The sequence below is a fragment of the Chlamydotis macqueenii genome, chromosome 1, assembly GCF_036417535.1.
Source record: "Chlamydotis macqueenii isolate bChlMac1 chromosome 1, bChlMac1.mat, whole genome shotgun sequence".
NCBI classification, from domain to species: domain Eukaryota; kingdom Metazoa; phylum Chordata; class Aves; order Otidiformes; family Otididae; genus Chlamydotis; species Chlamydotis macqueenii.
In genome coordinates, this window is record NC_141556.1 from 48,935,096 (window position 1) to 48,955,959 (window position 20,864).

The following is a 20,864-nucleotide window of genomic DNA, read 5'->3' on the forward strand; positions in this document are numbered from 1 at the left end:
ACATGTTAAGTATCATAGTATGAATCCATCTCTGAAGAGATCAAGCAGCAACATATTTTTTTAATCAGAAAATGGTTTCCTTCTAACATTCTGCTCTGGATTTAATCTTCACAGTTATTTTTTACTGCTCCACTAATAATGCATACACTGAGTTTGAAGGAGCCAAACCCACTGGTATGCTGTTGTATCAAAGCCTGGTAAACTTTACAGCCACATAATTTCTTTTAGAAAATGTTACTGAGAGCCTGATGTTGAGCACTGCCCAGAAAAGTCATTTTAAAGATTGCAAAGTTGTATTTCCCATTGACCATGGACAGACATAAGGCATGAGTTCTGAAACATACCCCCTCTACTGCTCCAAATTTCCACTGCTAACTGATTTGCCACAGTAATTTAACCAGTCTGTACTCCACTTTCCTTTTCTATGAAACTGGGATTACAGAGTATTTTATCTTCCAGAAACATTTTGAGGTCTGACTGTCACGCACTTGGAAATGCTTGGACAAGAAGCCTTATGCAGCAGCAAGATATTTGACATACATAGTACAAGGCTTCAGAGGAAACTATATGATCTAGATAAGGTTGTCAAAGAGATGTATCAACAGTAGTAGACTCAGAAAAAAGCTGCCTTGTCTTGGCAGCTCGAGATCTGCGCTCTCCTCCAGGTGGCGTGGGCTCAGGAGCAGGGGTCTGCTCAGGGCCACCGCTCGCAGGGAGGCAATCCTACACCTCGCTCGCCGTCATGTCATTTACAACAGTGTCAACTCCAGCTAAAAAAAGAAATGCCACCTGAATCCGGTGTGTTATAACAGGCTACTGTTCTCCCTTCCTGCTACCACCAGTCCATCCAAGTACACCTCCCGTCTGCCACGGGATTTTTGGCTACTGGAAGATTATTTATTTCCTCTCCTCTTTCCCTAAGCTGGCTTTGTAGCAGACTTAAGCCACCCCTTCACTCCAGACATGCAACGCTGGTGCTGACTTGTCCCCATGGAGGGAAACCTGCCACACAAGGCTCCAAGTAAAGTGCAGGACCCAGGAGATGCTGCTGTCACCGATTAACTTCTCCTGCAGGAGAAGTCTGGCAGGAACCAGAGTGCCGCTGGCAACACGGCCGGCCCTGCAAGACGTCGCTGCCGGCAGCCGACTGGGGCACCCTGGGCAGCAGCGCGGGCTTGTGCACACACTCCGGGAAGAGCCCAAAGCCACCATCAGTCCAAGCACAGCCACTTCCCTATACAGCATCTGTCGTACAGAGCTGCTTGAAATAAAATAAAAATGAGGCCTTTCTCTTTAATTTCTGATATTTGTTTTCTCTAACTTCAGTTATGATTTAGTCCACTTTGAATGGAAACTTCTCTTAACGATCCTCAGCTAGACTCAAAAGCACCTTAGCTGCACAATGTTTAAGTAATGAAAAATAAAACAAGTGCCAGCAGAATTAACTTTTTGAAATAACACAGCTTCCCGCACAACAGAAAACTAACCCTATGAGGGTGCATTGCCCTATTAAGAATCAGAAAAGATGATCACATATATAATTTCTTCAATCATCACCAGACAATGTGATACAAAATTGGACTGTCAGCTGCGTGAAGGAATTTACATAATTTCTTCGTATTTTTTCCACAGTCTTCAGCCTGCGAAATGCTTTCCTAATACAGCATGAAAATAGGTATCGTCAGTGCATAGCAGTCTTCGTGCTACAAGCTCAGACAGAGACTGCCAAGGTAAGTAGCACACCTTTTTTCTCTTCTCTAATTACTCAACCATGCTTTCCCTAAAAGAAGACTCTCAGCCTACAAGCGGCCACGCTGCGCTAAGAATCTATTACAGCTGTGACATTTGACCAAAACCAAACCAAAACAAAATAACACCCCAGGGCTCTGGCTCACACATTTATTACAGAATTTTTAATGTTGAACGTGTACCAATTTTATATCAAGGTTGAAAGCAGGTCATATTCTTGTTGAAAGATATTACTTCTGATTGCTAAAAAAACCCCCTGGTTTTTGTGTAACAGAAATGAAGATGGTGAGCCCCTCCAGAAAAGTCACCACCAAAACAACCCCCCCCTCACCGACCCAGCTCATATGCAGTAGGACTCAGATCAGAAAACTATCATGCTCATCCATCTATGCACGACACACATCTTGCAATGTCAGACTGAGCAGATGGTATGATTAATTCCACTGTTATATAAATTTACCCCTCATTTTCACACCACATCACATTTCTAGTAACAGTGCTGTATATAACACCTGAACGTGTAGTAGGCACTTCACAGAAGTATTTTTTCCTTCTGTAAGTTGACTTTAATTCTCTAATACCTAATGTACAGAAATTTGACTGCCACTAATATTAATTCTTAAAAATAAATTGTAGTAGAAGGACTTTTTCAGGGAAAAGCAATGAGTGAATTCTTTCTAAGTCATTGATTATTACTTGGAATAGGTATCTACTATAGGTATCTGCTCAAGAAGTCGCTACCTTCTCCTGTTACTAAAATATTACCTTTCCCTTCCAAAACTATCTTCACACCAGGTGGCTACCATCTTCTCAATGTCTCCCAAGTCCGGTTTATCAAAGGAGAAAACCCTGCAGTGAAAGGATATTTTCACTTGGATGTGGTGCCATCACCACATTTTGTTGACTTTGAGTGCTCTAAGTCCTAGGAAAGGTAGACTTCCCAGCACTGGTTGAATGGACTACCATATTTCAGCTCCCAAAAAGCCAAATCTCAGCATGATCGACACATTTTTTAATGAAAATTTGCTAGCCAAAATGAGCTCATGGGTTTAGCTGACGTGATTCTGCAAGGCGGAAGGGAAGATGATCTGGATAAGATCATCTTATCTGGTGAGGACCATCAGACCAGGGCCTCGAGTTGGCTAAGTTATATCAAAGAGGAGACAGCAAACTGAATGAAGGCCTAAGTGCCACATTCCCATTGACTCATGCCAAGCAGAGGGCTGTGACGCTCTGAACCGCCTCTTAGATCCCCTGATGTTGGTGAGGTGCCTGCCTCAGCTCTGGGCTCCCTTGCGAGGCCCAGGCTCACCCTGCCCACCTGCCCCTCGCTGCCATCCTACGCTCTACCCACTGCACAGGGAGTGCACACAACGCGTCAAACGTAAGAGAAGCCTGAAGTAGAACAGGCTTCTACTTCTCACGTATTTCTACTCTGCATCAAAGCTCAGTGTCTCTACACACATGACAGCAGGGAGAGCAGCCCCTGAGTAAGCAAAAGAAAAATCCTGGGGTGGGAGAAGCACAGCTAGGCCTTAAGCTCATATTGCTTTGTAATGTCTAATCATAGCAATTCAGGGACAACTCAGCTTCTGGGATCCAGATCATCTGGACTAGCACAGAAGGATGTATTTTAAATCCATCTCTCCTGCCACCCCTGCCCTGATACCTGGATGACAGCGGATAGAGAGCGGAATGCTGTCAGCATGATGCTGGAAATGGAAATTCATGTGGCAGCGCATGACAGGTCTCGGAGAGAGACAGAACTTGTGATGCAGATAGCACTGGAGCTGTCTTACTCAGAGGAACAGGGAGCCCAAGCTGCAGGGACAGCATTAAATTAATAAATACCACACAAAACTGGGTGAAATCGCCTGCAGCAAACTTCACTATTTCTAACAAACAGAGCATTAAAATTCTACCTTCCAACCAAAAATGAAACCTCCGCTGGAAATCCCTGGCCCCAGACACAGACTTTAGCGCTGTGCAATGTCCTGAGCAACTGGGAAAGTCTCAGTTTTTGGGATAATTCATGTTCACTTCAGGAATTACGAGCATGGGTATGAAGAAACACTAAATAAAACTAAGGGCTCTGAGTGTTTATGTATGTGAATTACTGGAATTATTTTAGATTGTCTTGGTTTACAAATTATTTTTTGCATTATAGAAAACATGGATGTCACAGATTGAAACAGCCATCTCCAATTACACCACGCAACATGAAACCAAGAAAAGCACTGCTTTCTGCTTCACTGCTGAATCCTCTGAAATTTAATAATGTCAGCACAGCACCAACAGAACTACTGGAAGACTATTGTGGTGTCAACACAGTTATTTCTCCCAGCATGCCTTGAGTTTCTGAAGCTAACAGATTTCTGACTTGACTAGACAGACGTGATGAGTTTTGACCATGAGATGCAGGAATAAACTGGAGGGGGAAGATGATGCAACAAATGTATTGCTCTTAGATGCTCCTTTGTTTCAGCTAGCGGAAGGCTCTTGCCATCCAGGGAAGTTTTAATACAGGTTGTTGTTTCCTAGAAAGCAGGACAGCGGGAAAACCTACATTGCTGAGGAGAACTTACTCACCAGAAGTGTCTAGAAGGGTTATTCCAAGATCATACAAACTGTATTAATAAATTTCACAAAATTAAAACTGTACAGCCATAGCTCTCTATAGTTATGCCTCTCTACCTACTAAACTATGATATCACAAATTTTTTTTTGCATTAGCATTGAGCTTGTGGAAGCAGATTAGTAAAAACATATATTGTGTTGACGCCTCATTAATTTTTAAAATTAGATTATTCAAGTTTCTTTGAAAAAGGTTGTAATTACATATAACATTCAGCTAAACTAGAGATGCTACAGAATATATAAACAGAAAGAACAAGAGTGCAACCATGCCCTGCTTTATAGGGATTTTTTTTTTACCTAAAATTTTTCATCACTTTATTAACAGCAGATCCGTCATTATGCATTGTTCCCACCCATTGCAGCCTTTAGAGTTCAAGTTTGCTTCACAAACTTGAGTGTTCCTTTTGCGTTAAGCCATTCCATAATTCACTGCTATCCCAGATCTATGGTCTGGGCATATGTGACTCTTAATTCTTTTTTCCTTCTTTCTGGGGTACTGGAAGAGACCTGCAGAACAGCCTGAAATTGCTTGCCACAGCGTTCATGCAGATTACTGCCAGGGCGGGAGGTTGCTCTCACCAGGTTAGCCCTGGCTAATCCCCTGAGATCAGCCATAGTCAAGAGAGAAAGGGAAACTTCCCTGAAGCCACTCTTAAGTGACTCTGTCACTTCTCCCACTTTCATGCCAAATCAACTCGTCTCCCTCAGCAGAAAAGTTAGCCCTTAGATTATCCCCTCAGTATCAGAAATTACTTCAGGGGGAACTGAAGACTGATGATGACTATGCTGAAGAATGCAGGAGTGCCATTCCAGTTGTTCGCATTATTCACTCGGAAGTTGGAATTCACTTCGCATTCGCCTCTACTCCACAATCGAATCAGTCATGAGTTCAGGCATTGCCCCTAACCCAGCTCCTCCCCAGCTCCACCCAGCAGGATGCAGTGGTACATTTTATCCACTCGAGCTGGTTCACCTGTTCATACAACCTATGGTCTGGAGGCTGTATGCCTCTATGTATGTATGTACGTACTTAACTTGTTCAGCACCCTCCAGATGCGGCCGAGGCCAGCGCAGTACACATTCCTGCTCTTCCCCCTATGCCTGTGATGAACAAGTTTTTATCACGGCTTCCTGGGAAAGGAACAGCCACCCAGGCTCCATGCCAAGTGCTGAACATGTAAAGCAGGAGAGCAGAACAGAGTGGAGACAGCAGATCTCCTCCAGGACACCACACAAGCTGTGAACACTTAGCCACAACTTGGCTGACACAGCCGTGCTCAACTTCCCTGCATCACACCCTCCCCCTTCCACACCTGGTGCCTCACCAGGACCTCACAGTATCTTGACACCAGTGTTGACAGGACAGAAGGATATTTCAAGCCCAGAGAAGTCACACTTGACAGACTAAGTTCTGTGCTTTGTGTGCTGGCAGAAGGGAGGGGGTGTTTTACTTCTCTGTGTATTTTTTGCCAAAACGACCTTAAGCCAGGTCTGCTCAGTTTACCAGACAACTAAGTAGTCTCAGAGATTCAGTATTTCCTGGAGGCCAGCACATCTCCAAGGAGGACACCCCAGGGAAAGGAAGTATTCACACACAAGCTATCTTTAGGGAGACATAAGCTCAACAGGCTCTTCTGCGGTCCGGAGAGAAAAAGGACTCAGAAAGCAGTCAAGGTAGAAATTAAGTTCCCAACTTAAATTGCCCTTCAGGAGACCTCTCCGTCCTTCTCCACACAGACCCCCTAGGAAGATCTCCTTCAATAGCTAAACATGGGGTTTTTTTGTGAATACTCCCACAATTCAATAGTGGCTTTGCCACGGGACTGATCTCACACACAATAATCACCTGGCTTCTCTCTGCAACACAGTTCCACCCTGAAAGAGTTTTCCATCTCACAGGTGAGCCCTTCATTAGCCTAAAAAATACAGTAAGTGCTACTTCCAAGTCTTCCATTTATGCCCATTGTCAGACTGCATTGAGTGCGATGTCTGCACACAGCAAGCAACAGAAGGACTTTAACTGAATGCAGGACACCCCGCAGCCCTGAGCAGTTATTGGGAATGGAAAGACTACTTTGAATTTAACTTGTGAAAAAACAGATTTGAAAAACAGTCATTACCACTGCCTCCGCAGGAACATGAAAGCTTTTGTTGCAGCTCCCTACAAGCCCAAGAAACCAGAGCATTTAGCTTGTTCTTAGATGCGTGGCTTCCCAACAGTTCATTTGCAAAATGATAGAACCCCCATTTCAAAGTACCTTTGCTGTCTGAACTGGGACACGGTAGTTTTGAATGACAGAACTGGTCTATTAGAAAGGTCTAATTTTTTTTTCCTTTATTGTCATTAATCATTCCTTTAACAGGTTAGAAAACAAAAATGACATTTCAATAACATTTCATCATAGTTTATACTGAACTGGTTGATGCATGGTGTCATTTTCTCATCCAAATCCACAGCCACCTTCCAAATCGCAGAGTTTAGGAGTTATAGTGCACGCTGGACTAAATTCTTTCACAATGTAAGGCACAACTACGTGATCACAAGTAGTAAACACAAACACTGAAAACAGAACTTAAGAGAATGGAACTTCAATTAAAAAGAAACAAAACCCAAACACACTCATGCAAAAAAAAATCTGTCTACACCTACCAAGATGGTGTGATCCAGTTTAAAAGAAGTGCAGTACTCTGTAGGTAAAACTGCAACATAAGGCTAGTATAATACATTACCTTTAAATACTGGGTAAAAGAACTTCAAAGTTTTTCCATTTATATTTTATACAATTATACAGAAATTAAGAGCAATATTCACATTCGCAATAATAAACTGATCATTAAAATTCAGAAAAGAGGCAAACAAAACAATGTAATTTGTGGCACACATCCATTACAGAATACCATTCATCAAGTTCACATCTCAAGTACTAAGAAAAAAAAACAGTCGACTAAATTAACGGTACATTTGGTGAATGAGGCTATCTATAGCCAGATGACAAAGCTGCATACAAAATTGTTTTTACCCAGTAGACCATGATTATGAAAGCTTGTGGTCATGATTTATTTCCTGTCCAGCAGCTAGAGTTTGCAAGATTGAAACTACAGAAGTTAAAAGAATACAAGAGAGTTTACAAGAACTTGAAACTATTGGATACTTTCAAACACATTAAAAAAAAAAAAAAGACTTAACTTTTTTCCTTTTTGGTGATAAACTTCAGCAATTTTGGCATTCACTATAACTTTTACATAACATGACAGTGAGCAAACCTTATTAAACTTACCTAATGTTTGAATTTCACACTGAGAGGTAGTTCAAATGAAATCTGATGTAACAGCATCAAATGGTGGGGTTTTATGACTATTTTTTTTTGTGATTTTTTTTTCTTTTCTTACAAAAGTGACAAATCCTATACAAGCAGCATTTTGGACACATTACTATAAAAAGTTCTGCTATTTGCTAACCCAGTGAGACACTCTTCCAAACTCCGCTTTTGTGCCAGGAAGCAAGTTTTAGCGTGATACAACGGAGTACTTTGCCACAAAGCCAACAGCAGGAGCCTGGACCTGCCAGCACTGGCCTGTTGACGTATAACGATGAACACTCTTTTCCAGCCTTCTTTACCCAAAAAAGGCAAGAAATACAGATGAATGTGGTTTTACTTTAGGTCATAGGGGGAGGAAAAACCGGAAAACACGCCTACCAGGCTTCTCCTTCATAGTAACATTGATCCAAAAGGGTTAGCAGGGCTTGAGTAATCTTCAAATGAGCAGATACTCCTGTATCTGCTGCAGAGTGAGTGCATAGTATGTGGTGAGCTACAGACAAACGGCAAAGTTTATTATATTAATTAGTACCTATCCTCTTCATTATTGTGATCTTAAGTGGCATCTAATGTTCTCTCTAAAGATGCAAACCTCTTTATTTAGCCCCTTAAAAAAAAAAAACAAAAACAAAAAAATCCCAACAAAACAAACAAAAAAAAACCAAACCAAAAACTGAGTTTCCGTGGAGGGACTTTACTATCCAATTATTGCTGGTTTTTAAAAGTACACCACTTCGTGCTTTTGGAGAGGCTGTGGTTGGACAATAATTTTACACTTATCCTAGAAGGGGTGCTGAGGCTAAGACTTCAAAAATGAAGAACTGGGTAACTGGCAAGACCTCTGAAAATACAGAAAATTCATGTTTTCTCATTTTGTAATCTTAAAATGAAGCTCTACAAAGACAACGTGTGTATGACTACATGGTTTTTGTTGTTACCTGTGCTCTCAGACGATGATTTGGTACAAAGGAATTACGAGTGCAATTCTCTTTACTTAACAAGGGGCCGAATGTAATACAGTGAAAAGTCCAGCTGAAGATACACGTTCTGCCCATTGATTACAGCGAACACATGCAATGCCAACGATGCCATTCCACTTACTGTAGAATATATTCAGTTAGACAGCAAAAAGTGCATAGTGCAAATGACAGTGTTGTTTCCTAGTCCTCCAAGAATACAAGAGAGGGGTGGTACTTGGAGGAGTAATGTATCAGTTTCAACATACTCAAACCTCAGTATCATTCTTCTTGGCATAGTTTATGTTCTGTTTGAACTTAGGCTCCAGCAGTTTTCTGTCTGCCACTGAGTACTGGTCATAAATTTTTAAGTTTTGCAAAAAGCATTTGTTCCCTCTTCACATTTAACTGACATTTAACAATCCAGAAAAGTACTCAAGTTTTCCAGGTCCCTTCTTTAGGAATGTCACTTTTTTATACCTAGCATGAGAGACTCAATTGTTCTTGTCAATGTAATACAAATACAGCAAGGTTACTTCATGCTTCTGCTCCCAAATCCCTTCTTGCTTCACTAAGAAAGCTTTTCCAGTGAGGATTCACAAATAACCCTAACCGTCCCAAAACCAACAAAAATAGTTATTCATTGTTCTTGTGTACCTAGCACTCCACAATCCATGGCAACTTGGTTACTTGACGCCTTCCAAAAACAGAGGAAAAAATCCTCACGGTACCCTTGAGCCTTGGACTCTTCTGCTAGAGTGAAGCCAGCTGAAAAATGAGATCCCTCTAAACCTCTTGCCTCTGCTGGAAGCTGCAGCACAAAATTCCTTTTGTCTCTTCAGCTACAGACAGCAACTTTTCCTACTGTGACTCATTAATTTTATCCTCTTTGTTCAACCTTTGCAGAAAGGGGAAGGACTACCAGAGGGATGGAATACACGTGGAGAAGAAATAACAGTGAAGCACAGCCAGTTAAGATCAAAAGCCTGCTGCTGACCTCTGCAAAGTTACCTGCTTCCAGAGGCACTGCAGGACTGAAGTATGAAGTATGTATTGCTGACCTGAGGCTGGAGTGGAACACTAGGACTTGGCATTTTGGAGGCAATAACCCAAGGGATGGTGGCTGTTTGACTGGGAAGAGAGGTGATGCCTCCAGGAAGTTAAAGAACCTCTCCCCACTCTTAACAAGACAATCTTTTACACTTTTCTGATTGCCTCCAGAGCTTGTCTCAGCCCACGTAGCATCTGGTCTCTGATATTCCGCTCCCCCAGCGATTCTGAATGTGGATGGAGTGGCCTGCAGAGGAGACAGTTTCAGGAACAAACCCCACACTTCACCGTCCCGTTCCTGATGCCATGGTAATGGCTAGTAATCAGACAGCTTGAGGATCCCACACACCTACTGGTTCGAGCACTGGTTTTAACATTATTTCCACCTCTTGCTGTATAATGGCCTCTCCTCAGTGAATCAGAGCAATATGGTTCTTCCTAGAGGCTGTTAAAACACATCACTGTGTATCCTCTGGTTCCAAGGCTCTAGGCTCTTTGGCTATTTTATTATTTTTTTCCTTCTGTTCCTGTGTTTGCAGTCTGAAAAATCAGTGCATTAAACTATTTTGTCTGGGATCCTTTAAGTCAGTGTGGTAAAAGTTACCAGGCTTTTTACTAGGTTTTCCTATTACTTATATTTGAAACACAAAAACCCACACTCCTACTGACAATATGCCCATCAAAAGAGTCAGACTCTGCAAGCAGATTTATAAATAAAAAGCTTTTCACTTTCCAGTTTCCCTTATTATGTATCTCACAGGTCATTTTACTGAGCTTAAGTACAACTTCCAACTTGGCAGTGAGGCCAAGAGCTTTATAGGATCTATTACACCACCAACTTGTCAACAAATACAGACCGGCACTAAGAATCATAAGCACAAAAGAAGGAGCATGAGATTTAACAATAGAGCCATAAATTTACTCCAGTGCAAAGCTGTAGAAATCCTGACCTATTGCTGCAGATTCAAAGCATAAAAACTTCTACCCCACTGCTGTTCCTCCAGATTTTAACAATCTCTCTCTCTACAAATGTGTACTTGAAAAAGCATTTCCATCCCCTCAAGAAGCTGGTCATATAAACTGGTCAGCAAAAAAGTATCCTGCAGAAATTAAGCTGGTTTTGCCCCTGAAGCTGAGGAGTCCCAGACCAAGGTCTGATCTGTGGTCAACCAACCAGACTGCTTCAGCAGCCAGCTATGTGAGGTGACTGCTTGTCTTTACAGAAAGGCATCCCAAAGTGCTGAATTAAGAACAACTCAATTAGAGCTTCTAGGCCTTCCACTTCACTGCAGAGCTCTCTCCTCAGCTTTCACAGGTTTCCACTCAAAAGCAAAATGCCTGAATACAAGTGAGTCTTTTAACCATTTTCCTAGCTCCCCTGAGAGATTTCCATCTTCCTCTCCCTCACACGTTTTGTCCTTGTTCAGTTGTGGGAAGCTTCTCTCTTCCCTCTCAAAAATCCTTCCGCTCCATGTGGTCATCCTTCACTCTGAAAGCAGCACAAGGCTCCGTGTGTTACACAAGACAGAGACTGTAACATCTTTACCCTTCTCACATTTCTGAAGTCACATGTCAGACAAAGCACGGCTCGAAAGCAAACTCTTCAGATTCTCTCAATAAATAAGTAAAAAAATTCCCAGAGGCAGAGATTCTGTTCATATTTTCTATTCAAAACATTCTTATGCCAGTTACACTGCTGAGGAGAAACAGAGAGTCCAGAAGCTCTGTTCATATGGAATTGTTGCAGGAATTGTTTCTTTTGAGCAAGCAACTCTCAAGTTCAAACCAGAAAAGCAGGTCAATATTTCACATAAACCACAGCTGTATCCCAAAGCATTTTACAATGAGGAGAACCAGCTACATAATTCAGCTGGCTTTTGGGAAATAAGAATTTAATTTTAAGAAAACTCCTTGAGGAAGACTCCTTGAGGCTGCAAATGTAGAACTAGTCAGGTAAGCTAAGAAGGGATACAAAACATATAGATCTCTACTTTTGGAGAAGGATTAAGAAGTTTTTTTCACTTGAGAGTTAATGAAGACAAGGCATTTTTCATAGAAGAGATTCTTCCTCATTCACATATAGAGCTACAGATAAAAGCAAACAAACCTGCCTAACAATGGCTAAGCTTCCATCATTGTGACAGAATTTGATTCCTTACCTCAAGCAAGAAATAGAGGAATCCAGGACGCAGTCCGTTTCTCTGAACAGCTGGCACAATTTTGTAAGACACAGAAGGGCTTGGGGTGTGGGGAATTTATCAGGGTATTTAAGACAAAAGGTCCCTAAATATTGGAAGGCATAACCCCCACTTGGAAGAAATAACCTTAATGGTTTTCAAATACCAGGGAATACTAAGGAAAGAAAAGTTAGAGACAGGCAGGCAAGAACAAACAGGTGTAAATAAAATCACAATAAAAAATAAGTTTGGAGCCTACAGGAACTCCTCAAGAAACTTCTGTTGCAGGTACAGAAAATATTAATAAATATCTAAAGATTTATACATTGGCCTCTCATTGAGAGCTTTTTGGCTTGTAACTAAGCCAGTAGCAGGAGACTGACACCACCATTCTGAGTAGACTAAATCATTTAATTAACACAACATTTAAGAGACTCCAGTAGTAAGATGTAGCAGGAGTTCAGCTTCTTCCACTAAAAGCTGAGGGAAGGGACAGCAGAAAAGGTCAGAAAAACTACAGCAGTCTCAAAAAATACTTTTTTCTCAGTAGGATACCTAGTGTGAAAGGTCTGGATGTCCCTTAGAAGGACACAGGACCTCTCAGCGCTCCCAGGGTATGGGCAGGGGCAGAGATGCGCTACAGGCATTGTTTGTTTGCTTTTTAAATCCCACATATAACGGTTTCTGGAATATTAAAATTTATCCACTGAACGTGTAAAAGTGAAATCAGCCAATATGGGATGGAATAGTGTAATGTATCACGTAATATTCCTACAATGCCAGCTAAACTTTGTCTCATCATTTGTTCACACATCGTCTCTCTTAGACACACACACACACACACACACACAAACCATGCACTATAGTACGTGTAAAGATGTTCCAGTCTCCAAGCATGGTAGTTGGATAAGGACTTGGGTGGTGATACTACAAGTTCTAAGTGGGCAAATAAAACTGAGTTGGAGTCGAGTCCAGCCGTTACCCTCACTGCAGAGGTCGAACTTTAGAGAGAAAAGTCGAAGAACCAGAGAGACAGAAAGCAAACAAAATCGTACAGGATTATAAAGAACATCAGATATGCAATCAAACGGAACAATTAGTTATGCTTTTACAGCAACATTTGATACATAAAATCCTCACAAGTTTTTGCATCTTCCTTTTTCTTTGAAGGAAACAAGAATAAACTGCAACATCACATAAACGCTGTTTCTCTTGAACAAAAAAATAAAAGATAAAAAAATACATTGTTACTCCTCTGTTTAAACTTTATTTACAAATAACTGAGTATTTCTAATCTAGACATAGAAGCTCTTTCCAGGATAAATGGCAATAAGCTATGATGATCTGAGCCCATGTCTCACAAAAAATACAACAGTTTTACTTGGTATCAATAAACATTTTAAAATATACTAAATTTTGCCAAGTGTTACAATCATTGTCCAAACTGAATAGTAGTCTGAGTGCTGAACGAAGTGCATCAACAGAAATTATAGATTTTAGTGTAACATTTCTTTGTCACTCACGATAGCCAGTTATCCTTGCAAGTCATTAAAGCAAGTATCACAGACCCGGACAGGCTTCTTAGAAGAAGGAGTTAAGGCATTCTTTGCTGAGCACTCGGCACAAAAGATATTTCCACACTGTCTACAGTGGTGCTGTGAAAGAGAAGAAATAGACATGCTGAACATCAGTGACAAGGAATCGATCACTAGTAGAGATCACTATCAGGTCAAGTCAAATCTCATGTTTCAGAAGTTAGCTTGAATTTTTAAATAGTAGTTACACAGCACACAGAAGGGCATAGGAGTAAATCCTTTCTAAAAGGTATACGAGTGAAATATTCAGAAGCACTTCACTAAGTGTGGAGACCATACCAGTCTTGGAAGTGAACTGGTTGAAGTTCATCCTCCTCTTGAATTTCTCCTCTTGAACTTTTTTTAAGTCACATAAAACACGTTCTTTTTACATGTAACTACCCGCTTTCACATGGGAAGTACCATTGAGTCAAAGAACCCCGTCAGTCTTTATTCAAAGACTAGCCAAAGGACATCATTATGAATAACACAGGACAGAGACACCTAAAACCAAGTCAGGAAGCACTGCAAAATTAACGTCATGAATATGCCTCAACTACTTCATTGCCAAGTCACTTGTTGGAGGGATGGTAATCTCTGGATGAAGGGCAGACCCTGGCAATTGAGGGATGCTAACACCTTAGCTGACCACAGTTGTTTTTACACAGAAGGTCTGACTACAGTCCTAAAACACATCCAGTTGTTTCTTCAGTTCCATATCTAGTCAGTGTTTAGAAATTAATAGTCAAAAAGCATCAGATCATCTTGATGCCTCATATTTTCACATATCCAGTTTGAACAAATTTACATACCTTTTATACATGTAAATTCAGTTAAGACTGTTTATAAATAAGTTTTTTTGTAAATACCCTTACAACAACGTAATTTTGCTTGCTTGCTCACAGGACTGAACAATTTTAACACTGTATAAACTGATGCTGTTAAAATAGCAAAAGAATCATTAATAAAGTAGGCTCCACAAACTTTATTTTTAATATTTAAGGCACTGCATGCAATAACTGTTTTCTGAGATGCCCTGAGTATCACAGTATTATTAAGGCCATTTTCTGAAGTTCATAACCTATCTAAGAGTTTGAAAACAATAGAAAAGGAAAATCCCCACAGACACAGAGTAAAACACACCTACCCTTCTCACTGTCACTGAAAAGCCTTTTCCACAGGCCATACAATTCTGTACCTCATTGTCTTCTGCCCATTTCCTGTTGAGAGCTTGGGTGTGTTTGATCTATACAGAAGACATTTTAAAAAAAAAAGCAGTTTTTAAAAAATTCCTGTCTAATTCCTACTAATTTTCTTCATTTTCATGGCACGCACCACCCAGTGTGGTATAAAAGCACCAATTCTACCATGATACTGAGAGCTTATATTTATTCAGAGAAAATCTTCCAAGTTTAAAATTATGAACAGATTTAAGAACCCACAGACAGCAATATGGCCCTCGTACACCACAAGCATAACATCTTAATCATTCTGGAAAGGTAACACACCATCACTCTGACACAAACTTGATATCCTCCTAAGTTCCCACACAGAGAATCGACAGGTTTAATTGCTTCAAATCAAATTATACCTGTAATGACTGGTTTTCTCGGCCAAGTTCCTGCATTGCAGCAGTAGTGTTGTCCAGCTTTTTCTTCATTTCTACAAGTTTGGCTTGAAGCTTTTCAATTTCTCCCTCACTTTTTATACACCTGAGAAAAAAATAGTAAATAGTCAGCTCAAAGGATATGAGGCCATGTACACCGCCTCCTTTGGGCAAGTTGTCATCACTGAGAAGTTACTCTCATAAAATCCAGCCAAAAGTATCCTTGCTGTGAAAAGTTCTTGGATGCCTTGACTGGAAAAACATTCTGTTACAACAATCAGTTTAAGATTATCTGGCATTGCTCCCAAATATCTGCAGCTTATTAATACCTGGAGTTACTCGCAAAACCAGAGACAGTTCTGAATGCAGTCCATCAACAGCAAGCCCCAAAAAGTACTCCTGTGCAACAGGACACCCTCACAAACCAGCTGCAGCAGATCAGGTCAGACAACAGAACAGAAAATAAACCTTTTTCTTTTAGCAAGGCCATCTCCCATCAGCTGAAATTCAGCTAACTGTTTAAAGACAAATTTCAAACAGTTTTTTTTCTGCCACACTGTAAATGGTTACTGGATGAGTTCAGCACAGTATGGCAAGGGATTGTCAAAAAAAGAGGATCTTGTTTGAATTGATCCCATCCTCTCCCAAGGTCTACTGCTTAAAAAATAAATGCGCAAGCTTGACAGTATGGAAAAAAAGTTTTCCACTCTGCCTTTAAACATGTCAGAAAATAAAGATGAAGAAAGTTTCCTGTCTCACAGGTGTTTCTTCTGCCCTTTTAATGGCTGCTTTCAGGTAACCCCCACTGCCTTGTGTACCTCCTGCTGCCTGAAGGAAAGGCACTCTGCTTACCTAAGATTTAAATATATTGTAGAGACAAGAGCAGAACTGTAGGAAAGACAACTGTAGGTTTTCAGCAGGAAGAAACTGCCTCTTGTGTGAACCTTAGCCTATCTACTCGAGTTACATATTCAATCTTCTAATATTGAGCAGTGGGCATACCTAGAAGTCCCTGAGCAAATTCTACGTTGCTGGAAGCACTAAGGAGTCTCTTCCAGGCTTCCTGTCTCTGACAGGTCTTGCAAAGTTCACACTACAGATGAGATGAGAAGTCACAACCTACATGCCTCAAAGTTCAGAAGAGCCCAACAGATTTAGGAGACTCTTACTGATGCGTATGAAGATCCAAGCACAAGCACAGAACTGTGGCTTTGGTGATAAGCAAGGTCCTGATAAGCCTGCCTGATTTTCTACAAAGTGGTCACCCTGTCAAAGCCCACAAAGAGCACAGTTTGTTCCCAACACCCCTTGCTATGCTTTGGCAGGGATGACAGAAGGTTCCACTCAGGAAACTGCACCCACAGCCCAGGCACTAGGAACAAACATGGATTTAAATAAAGCATGCACAGAGAATCCTGAATCAACTGAAACAAGTTTTCACTGTGAGGCTATCCATTTCCCAAACTACGCTTCCACATTGTCAGGATGACAGCTTACCTCTCCAGCAACGCTCTTCTCTCATCCTGATTATTCTGCACTGTTGCTTCCAAGACAGCAATGTCCCCACGTAAATCATCTGTTTGTTTCTCCAGCTCACTCACTCGCCTCTGACTGCTTTGCCACTCTTTCTTCATGGTAGCCAGGTTTTCATTCAGAGCGGTGACCTGCATGGTGAGCTTGGTCTCCTTTTCCTCATGTTTCCGGTTTTCTTCTTCTTTCTCTTTTTTCTCTGCGTGCTAACAAAACAATGGAACAATGAAAAACAACCTCCCAAGTATTCTTTCCCTATTCCCTATGTTTAATTCCCTATGTTTAATTTACTGTACTAGAATCACTACTTTTAATCAACAAACTCTATTAGACAAGGCTGTCATCCCACTGCATTTTCCTACACCATTAAATGCCTCAAAGATTTCTGACCTTGTCATTTAAAAATTAATGTAGTTTGAAACTAATGCCAACTGGTTGCTTCCTCTCTGTCCCTGAAAGAACTCAAAAGTGTGTTCACAAAACAACAGTCTTATACTAACATACTAACCAGTTTAGCTTCAATTTCAGCACACTCTTTCTTCAGCTCCTCTTCTCTCTTTTTCAGATGATCTTTAACAGCTTGATGGGTTTTTTTTTCCTGTTCCAGAGCTGAATTTGTATTATCTATTTTGCCCTGCAGCTCTAATTTCTGTTGAATCAACAGCTGTTTAGCATCCTTGAGATTTGCCACCTCCTGTTAGGATACAGAGCTTAAAGTTAAAGTAGCAACATTGAAATTGTAAATGATTTAAATTCAAGACTACTGTAATTCTTTCCAAAGAGAGGACAGCAACAATTTTTAGTTTTATCACTGGAAGAAAGGATTATTTTATAGCACAAAGTATCAGTGATTTTCATTATCAAAGATTTTAAACTTATACGTATATTATGAAAAACATTCAATTTTTAAAATAAATTTAATGTATGTTTCTACTAAAGTAGTGGAAGCTCTGTTGGATTATTTTCTACAGTTCTTTGAAAAGATGTGTCACTTGTCATTTTCCAGAGTCTGTTCTAAAATTTACCTCACGTTGTTCTCTGGTTGCAATAATGAGGTTAAAAGCGTTGTAATGACAATGTAAAAACCAAACACTGATTATGGAAGAAATCTAGTGTCTATTAGTCTTAAATGTAAAAATAATTACCCTATGTTTTAAGCAAGTAGGATGATGCATTTGGTTTTAAATATTAGTTTTATTCATTATTCTGTAATAAAACATAAAAAATCTTGAAATAGAATAGTTAGTTAAATTTGTAGGAATCATTTCCCTTAAAACTACACAGCCAAGCATGCAGGTACTAACAGACTAATAGCGGTTGACAGTTTTCTATAAATCAAAGTTTGCATCACAAATTAAAACCAAATCAAAGACAGTGTGAGAGCATATCCTGAGGAGAAAGGGATGCTCTATAGATGCATGTGTATCCATTCCTTGGTAGGAGATGGGAAAGAGAGTATAAGCCTTTAGGAGACCATTCCTGGTTTAGTATGATTGCTTGCAGGGAGACCGAGAGATGACTATTAAACTGCCATTGATGTGCACACCTTTTATATAGACCTTTATAAATTTTATTCTTCAGAATAGATTTGAAGAATCAGAAGAATTATCATCACCTTCCCCAAAATCCAAGAAAGTACTGGGCAAAGATTGCTTGACAGAAACAAAGTACAGACTTCTAACTAAAAATAAGAGACCATTTTCTAAACATCGCAGAACAAAAGAATATCTGAAACTCATAAGATATCACATTACTTTCTTTTTATTAGTGTATAGGGGCTGTACCTTCATTTATACTTTTGCAGCAACCTAAACCCTGTGTGCTTTACAGATGCAAATATAACTACTAATAGTATAGTATGGAAAACACAAACTATGGCCTTTTAGGAGTGTTTGTTTCTACAGAGACTAAAAAATTAAATACATAGAATGTGGTGAGAAATAGCTTGTTTTACTGAAGACTAAAAATTATTTAATGAGAGCCTACAAACTTTAGCCTTTAGAAAGCTCATTTGATTGTTATGATTTTGGAAGAGAGTTAGTCTTTTATGAGGCTCCTGACATTGTTTCCTCCCTGATTGTGACTTTTTAAGACATTTTAAGAAACCACAGCACTTCAAGGGAGCTTCAAGTCTACCACACATCCTTGAGAAGTACCAGATGTCCCTAGAATATCTGGGAAACCGCATATTCATGACACTTTTAGACATCTTTCTGCACTTCAGAATAGCCAAGTAAGGGTATGCATAGCGAATCTACAGTGGAACAGAAGAAAAGCCAGGACACACAACCCATCCTGAAGCTAAGACAAGTTATGTGGTCCACCTGGCTAAGAACACTGGGCAGTAGTGCTCCAGAATTATCACTAATGAAGTCAATATTGCTCAGGAATCTCAACAAAATCTGCTTTGGTTCCCTTACCTGTAATACCGATACTTACAGCAACCATCTTTGCAAAGCCATTCCAGATGACACCTACTGAGTAGGTATATATTTCTTATCAGATAACCACCCACATGAAGACTAGTTTGAAGACAACATACCTTCTCAAATTCTTGCTTGCAGGCTCTAAGCTCTTCACCAAGCTTGGTACTTTCTTTTTCAAGTCTACTCCTTATTTCCTGGAGCTCTGTTGTTTTACATTTTTCATTAGCCAAGTCTTTTTCTTTCAAAATCTTGAAGAGAAATAAAAAGTTACTTCTTCCAAGTTCACAAAATAAAAAAAAAAAAAACCCCAAAAAACAGAAAACAAAAAAAAAAAACCCCAAAAAACCCCAAAACAACCAATGAAAAAACATCCAGGGCCCAAAATCTACTTGGAGGCTTTGTAACTAAGGGGAAACAACTACCACTATCTCTATCCACAGTGCATAGTGCAAACAATTAGCAGCATGTTTGCAGTTTTAGATTTAAAACTAGTAACATTTTTCCAGGTGTCTAGCCACTTAGAACACATTAACAGCCTACTTCAAACTAAATTCACTTCAACTATCTGTTAAAAGTCTTTGCACTGGGTAAAACTGCCATTACTATGCACTACAGCAGTGCTATGCTGCCAAAACACCCCTTTTGTAGAGATGTAACAGAAATTAATAAAGGGTGCCTGCATGCTGTGAATGTGTCTGTGTGAAGATTTCAAAAGACAGAGGCACTTACCCTGTCATTCTGAAGATCCTGTAACATTTTGGTCTTCTCGCCCAGCTGCTGTTCCTTCTTTGACAGATCCTGCTCCAGTGTAGATTTTGCTTTCTTCAGTTCCTGAATCTGCTGATTATTGCTAGCAATGCGATTTCTGCTGGAAACTAATTCTTCTTGAGCTAGAGCAAGTTTTTCTTCTGTGGACTAATTACAAAGAGAGCTCTGCAAATTATCTGTCAGTATAAGAGCTTCAGATACTCAACAGTCACTTAAACATCTTCCACATAGAAAAATCGTTATCTAGCATGCAACATTTACCTTCAAATGTTTGCAAAGCATAGCTTCAGAAAATTCTAGATTATGAGGCTACCCTAAGTAAAAGTAAACTACCCCAACACCACTTCCAGCAGCAGTGCATTACTGTACATACTCCAGCTTGCATCCTTCCACAGAGAAAAGGTGAAAACATACAAAAGGGCAGAGGACGAAAGGTGACTGATGAAAAGAGAACGAACTTGAATTTGCTCCCACAAATTTATTTTATTCTCTGGGCAAATAAACTGCTCTATAACTCTAGATGGCTGTTGCTTAAGAGGCAGTGAATCATACTGTGAAGTTTTCAAAAGTTATTCAATGCTGTTTTTTACCAAAGACTCAATGAGGCTAGTGCTAGGTCAATTGTGAAATTTTTGAAAATCCCAAAATGAATGTACAACCTAAAAATGCCAATATCAGGACAAAACATTTCACAGTCTCAGCTGCACCAGCATTTTAAAGACAACATTCAAACTTCCATACAAAATCTACTACAGATTACATTTTAATTTGCTTCCTACTCTACCCATTATCTAGAAAAAGAACTTGGATTTATCTCATTACAACAGGTCACAAAAAAAAAACAAGAAACAAGCTAAAACCTGTACCCAAGGTTCATTCCAGTTGCTCAAAGAGAAGTCAAATTTTAGGGTTCTTCTTGAACTAGTACTCTGGAGGTTATTTGTTTAAAGCCATCAGTTTAGGCAAGGACTCACCCCACTTAGAAGCATGTTCTTTCACAAAGAACCAATGAGAAAGAAAAATACCATACTCATCCTCCACTCCACAAAGATATTGTTATTTTATGAAAAT

At 40.0% G+C, this 20,864-nt stretch overlaps 2 protein-coding genes across 5 annotated transcripts in view; one reads left to right on the forward strand and one right to left on the reverse strand.

Annotated features, from left to right (window-relative positions):
- The window catches only part of PLEKHG7 (pleckstrin homology and RhoGEF domain containing G7), a 31,024-nt gene extending 27,000 nt beyond the window's left edge, over positions 1 to 4,024 (forward strand). For both annotated transcript variants that reach the window (XM_086740064.1, XM_086740065.1), the window contains exons 15-16: positions 1,633 to 1,730; positions 3,917 to 4,024. In XM_086740064.1, the coding sequence (XP_086596190.1) occupies positions 1,633 to 1,730; positions 3,917 to 4,024 (206 nt within the window). The remainder of the gene's footprint in view (positions 1 to 1,632; positions 1,731 to 3,916) is intronic.
- A 9,109-nt stretch (positions 4,025 to 13,133) lies between these two features.
- EEA1 (early endosome antigen 1) overlaps positions 13,134 to 20,864 on the reverse strand; it is a 70,032-nt gene continuing 62,301 nt past the window's right edge. For all 3 annotated transcript variants that reach the window (XM_086750239.1, XM_086750229.1, XM_086750248.1), the window contains 7 exons: positions 19,755 to 19,940; positions 19,142 to 19,273; positions 17,108 to 17,293; positions 16,567 to 16,805; positions 15,055 to 15,175; positions 14,611 to 14,709; positions 13,134 to 13,544 (listed from right to left, as the gene is read on the reverse strand). In XM_086750239.1, the coding sequence (XP_086606365.1) occupies positions 13,422 to 13,544; positions 14,611 to 14,709; positions 15,055 to 15,175; positions 16,567 to 16,805; positions 17,108 to 17,293; positions 19,142 to 19,273; positions 19,755 to 19,940 (1,086 nt within the window). In that variant the 3' untranslated portion in view covers positions 13,134 to 13,421. The remainder of the gene's footprint in view (positions 13,545 to 14,610; positions 14,710 to 15,054; positions 15,176 to 16,566; positions 16,806 to 17,107; positions 17,294 to 19,141; positions 19,274 to 19,754; positions 19,941 to 20,864) is intronic.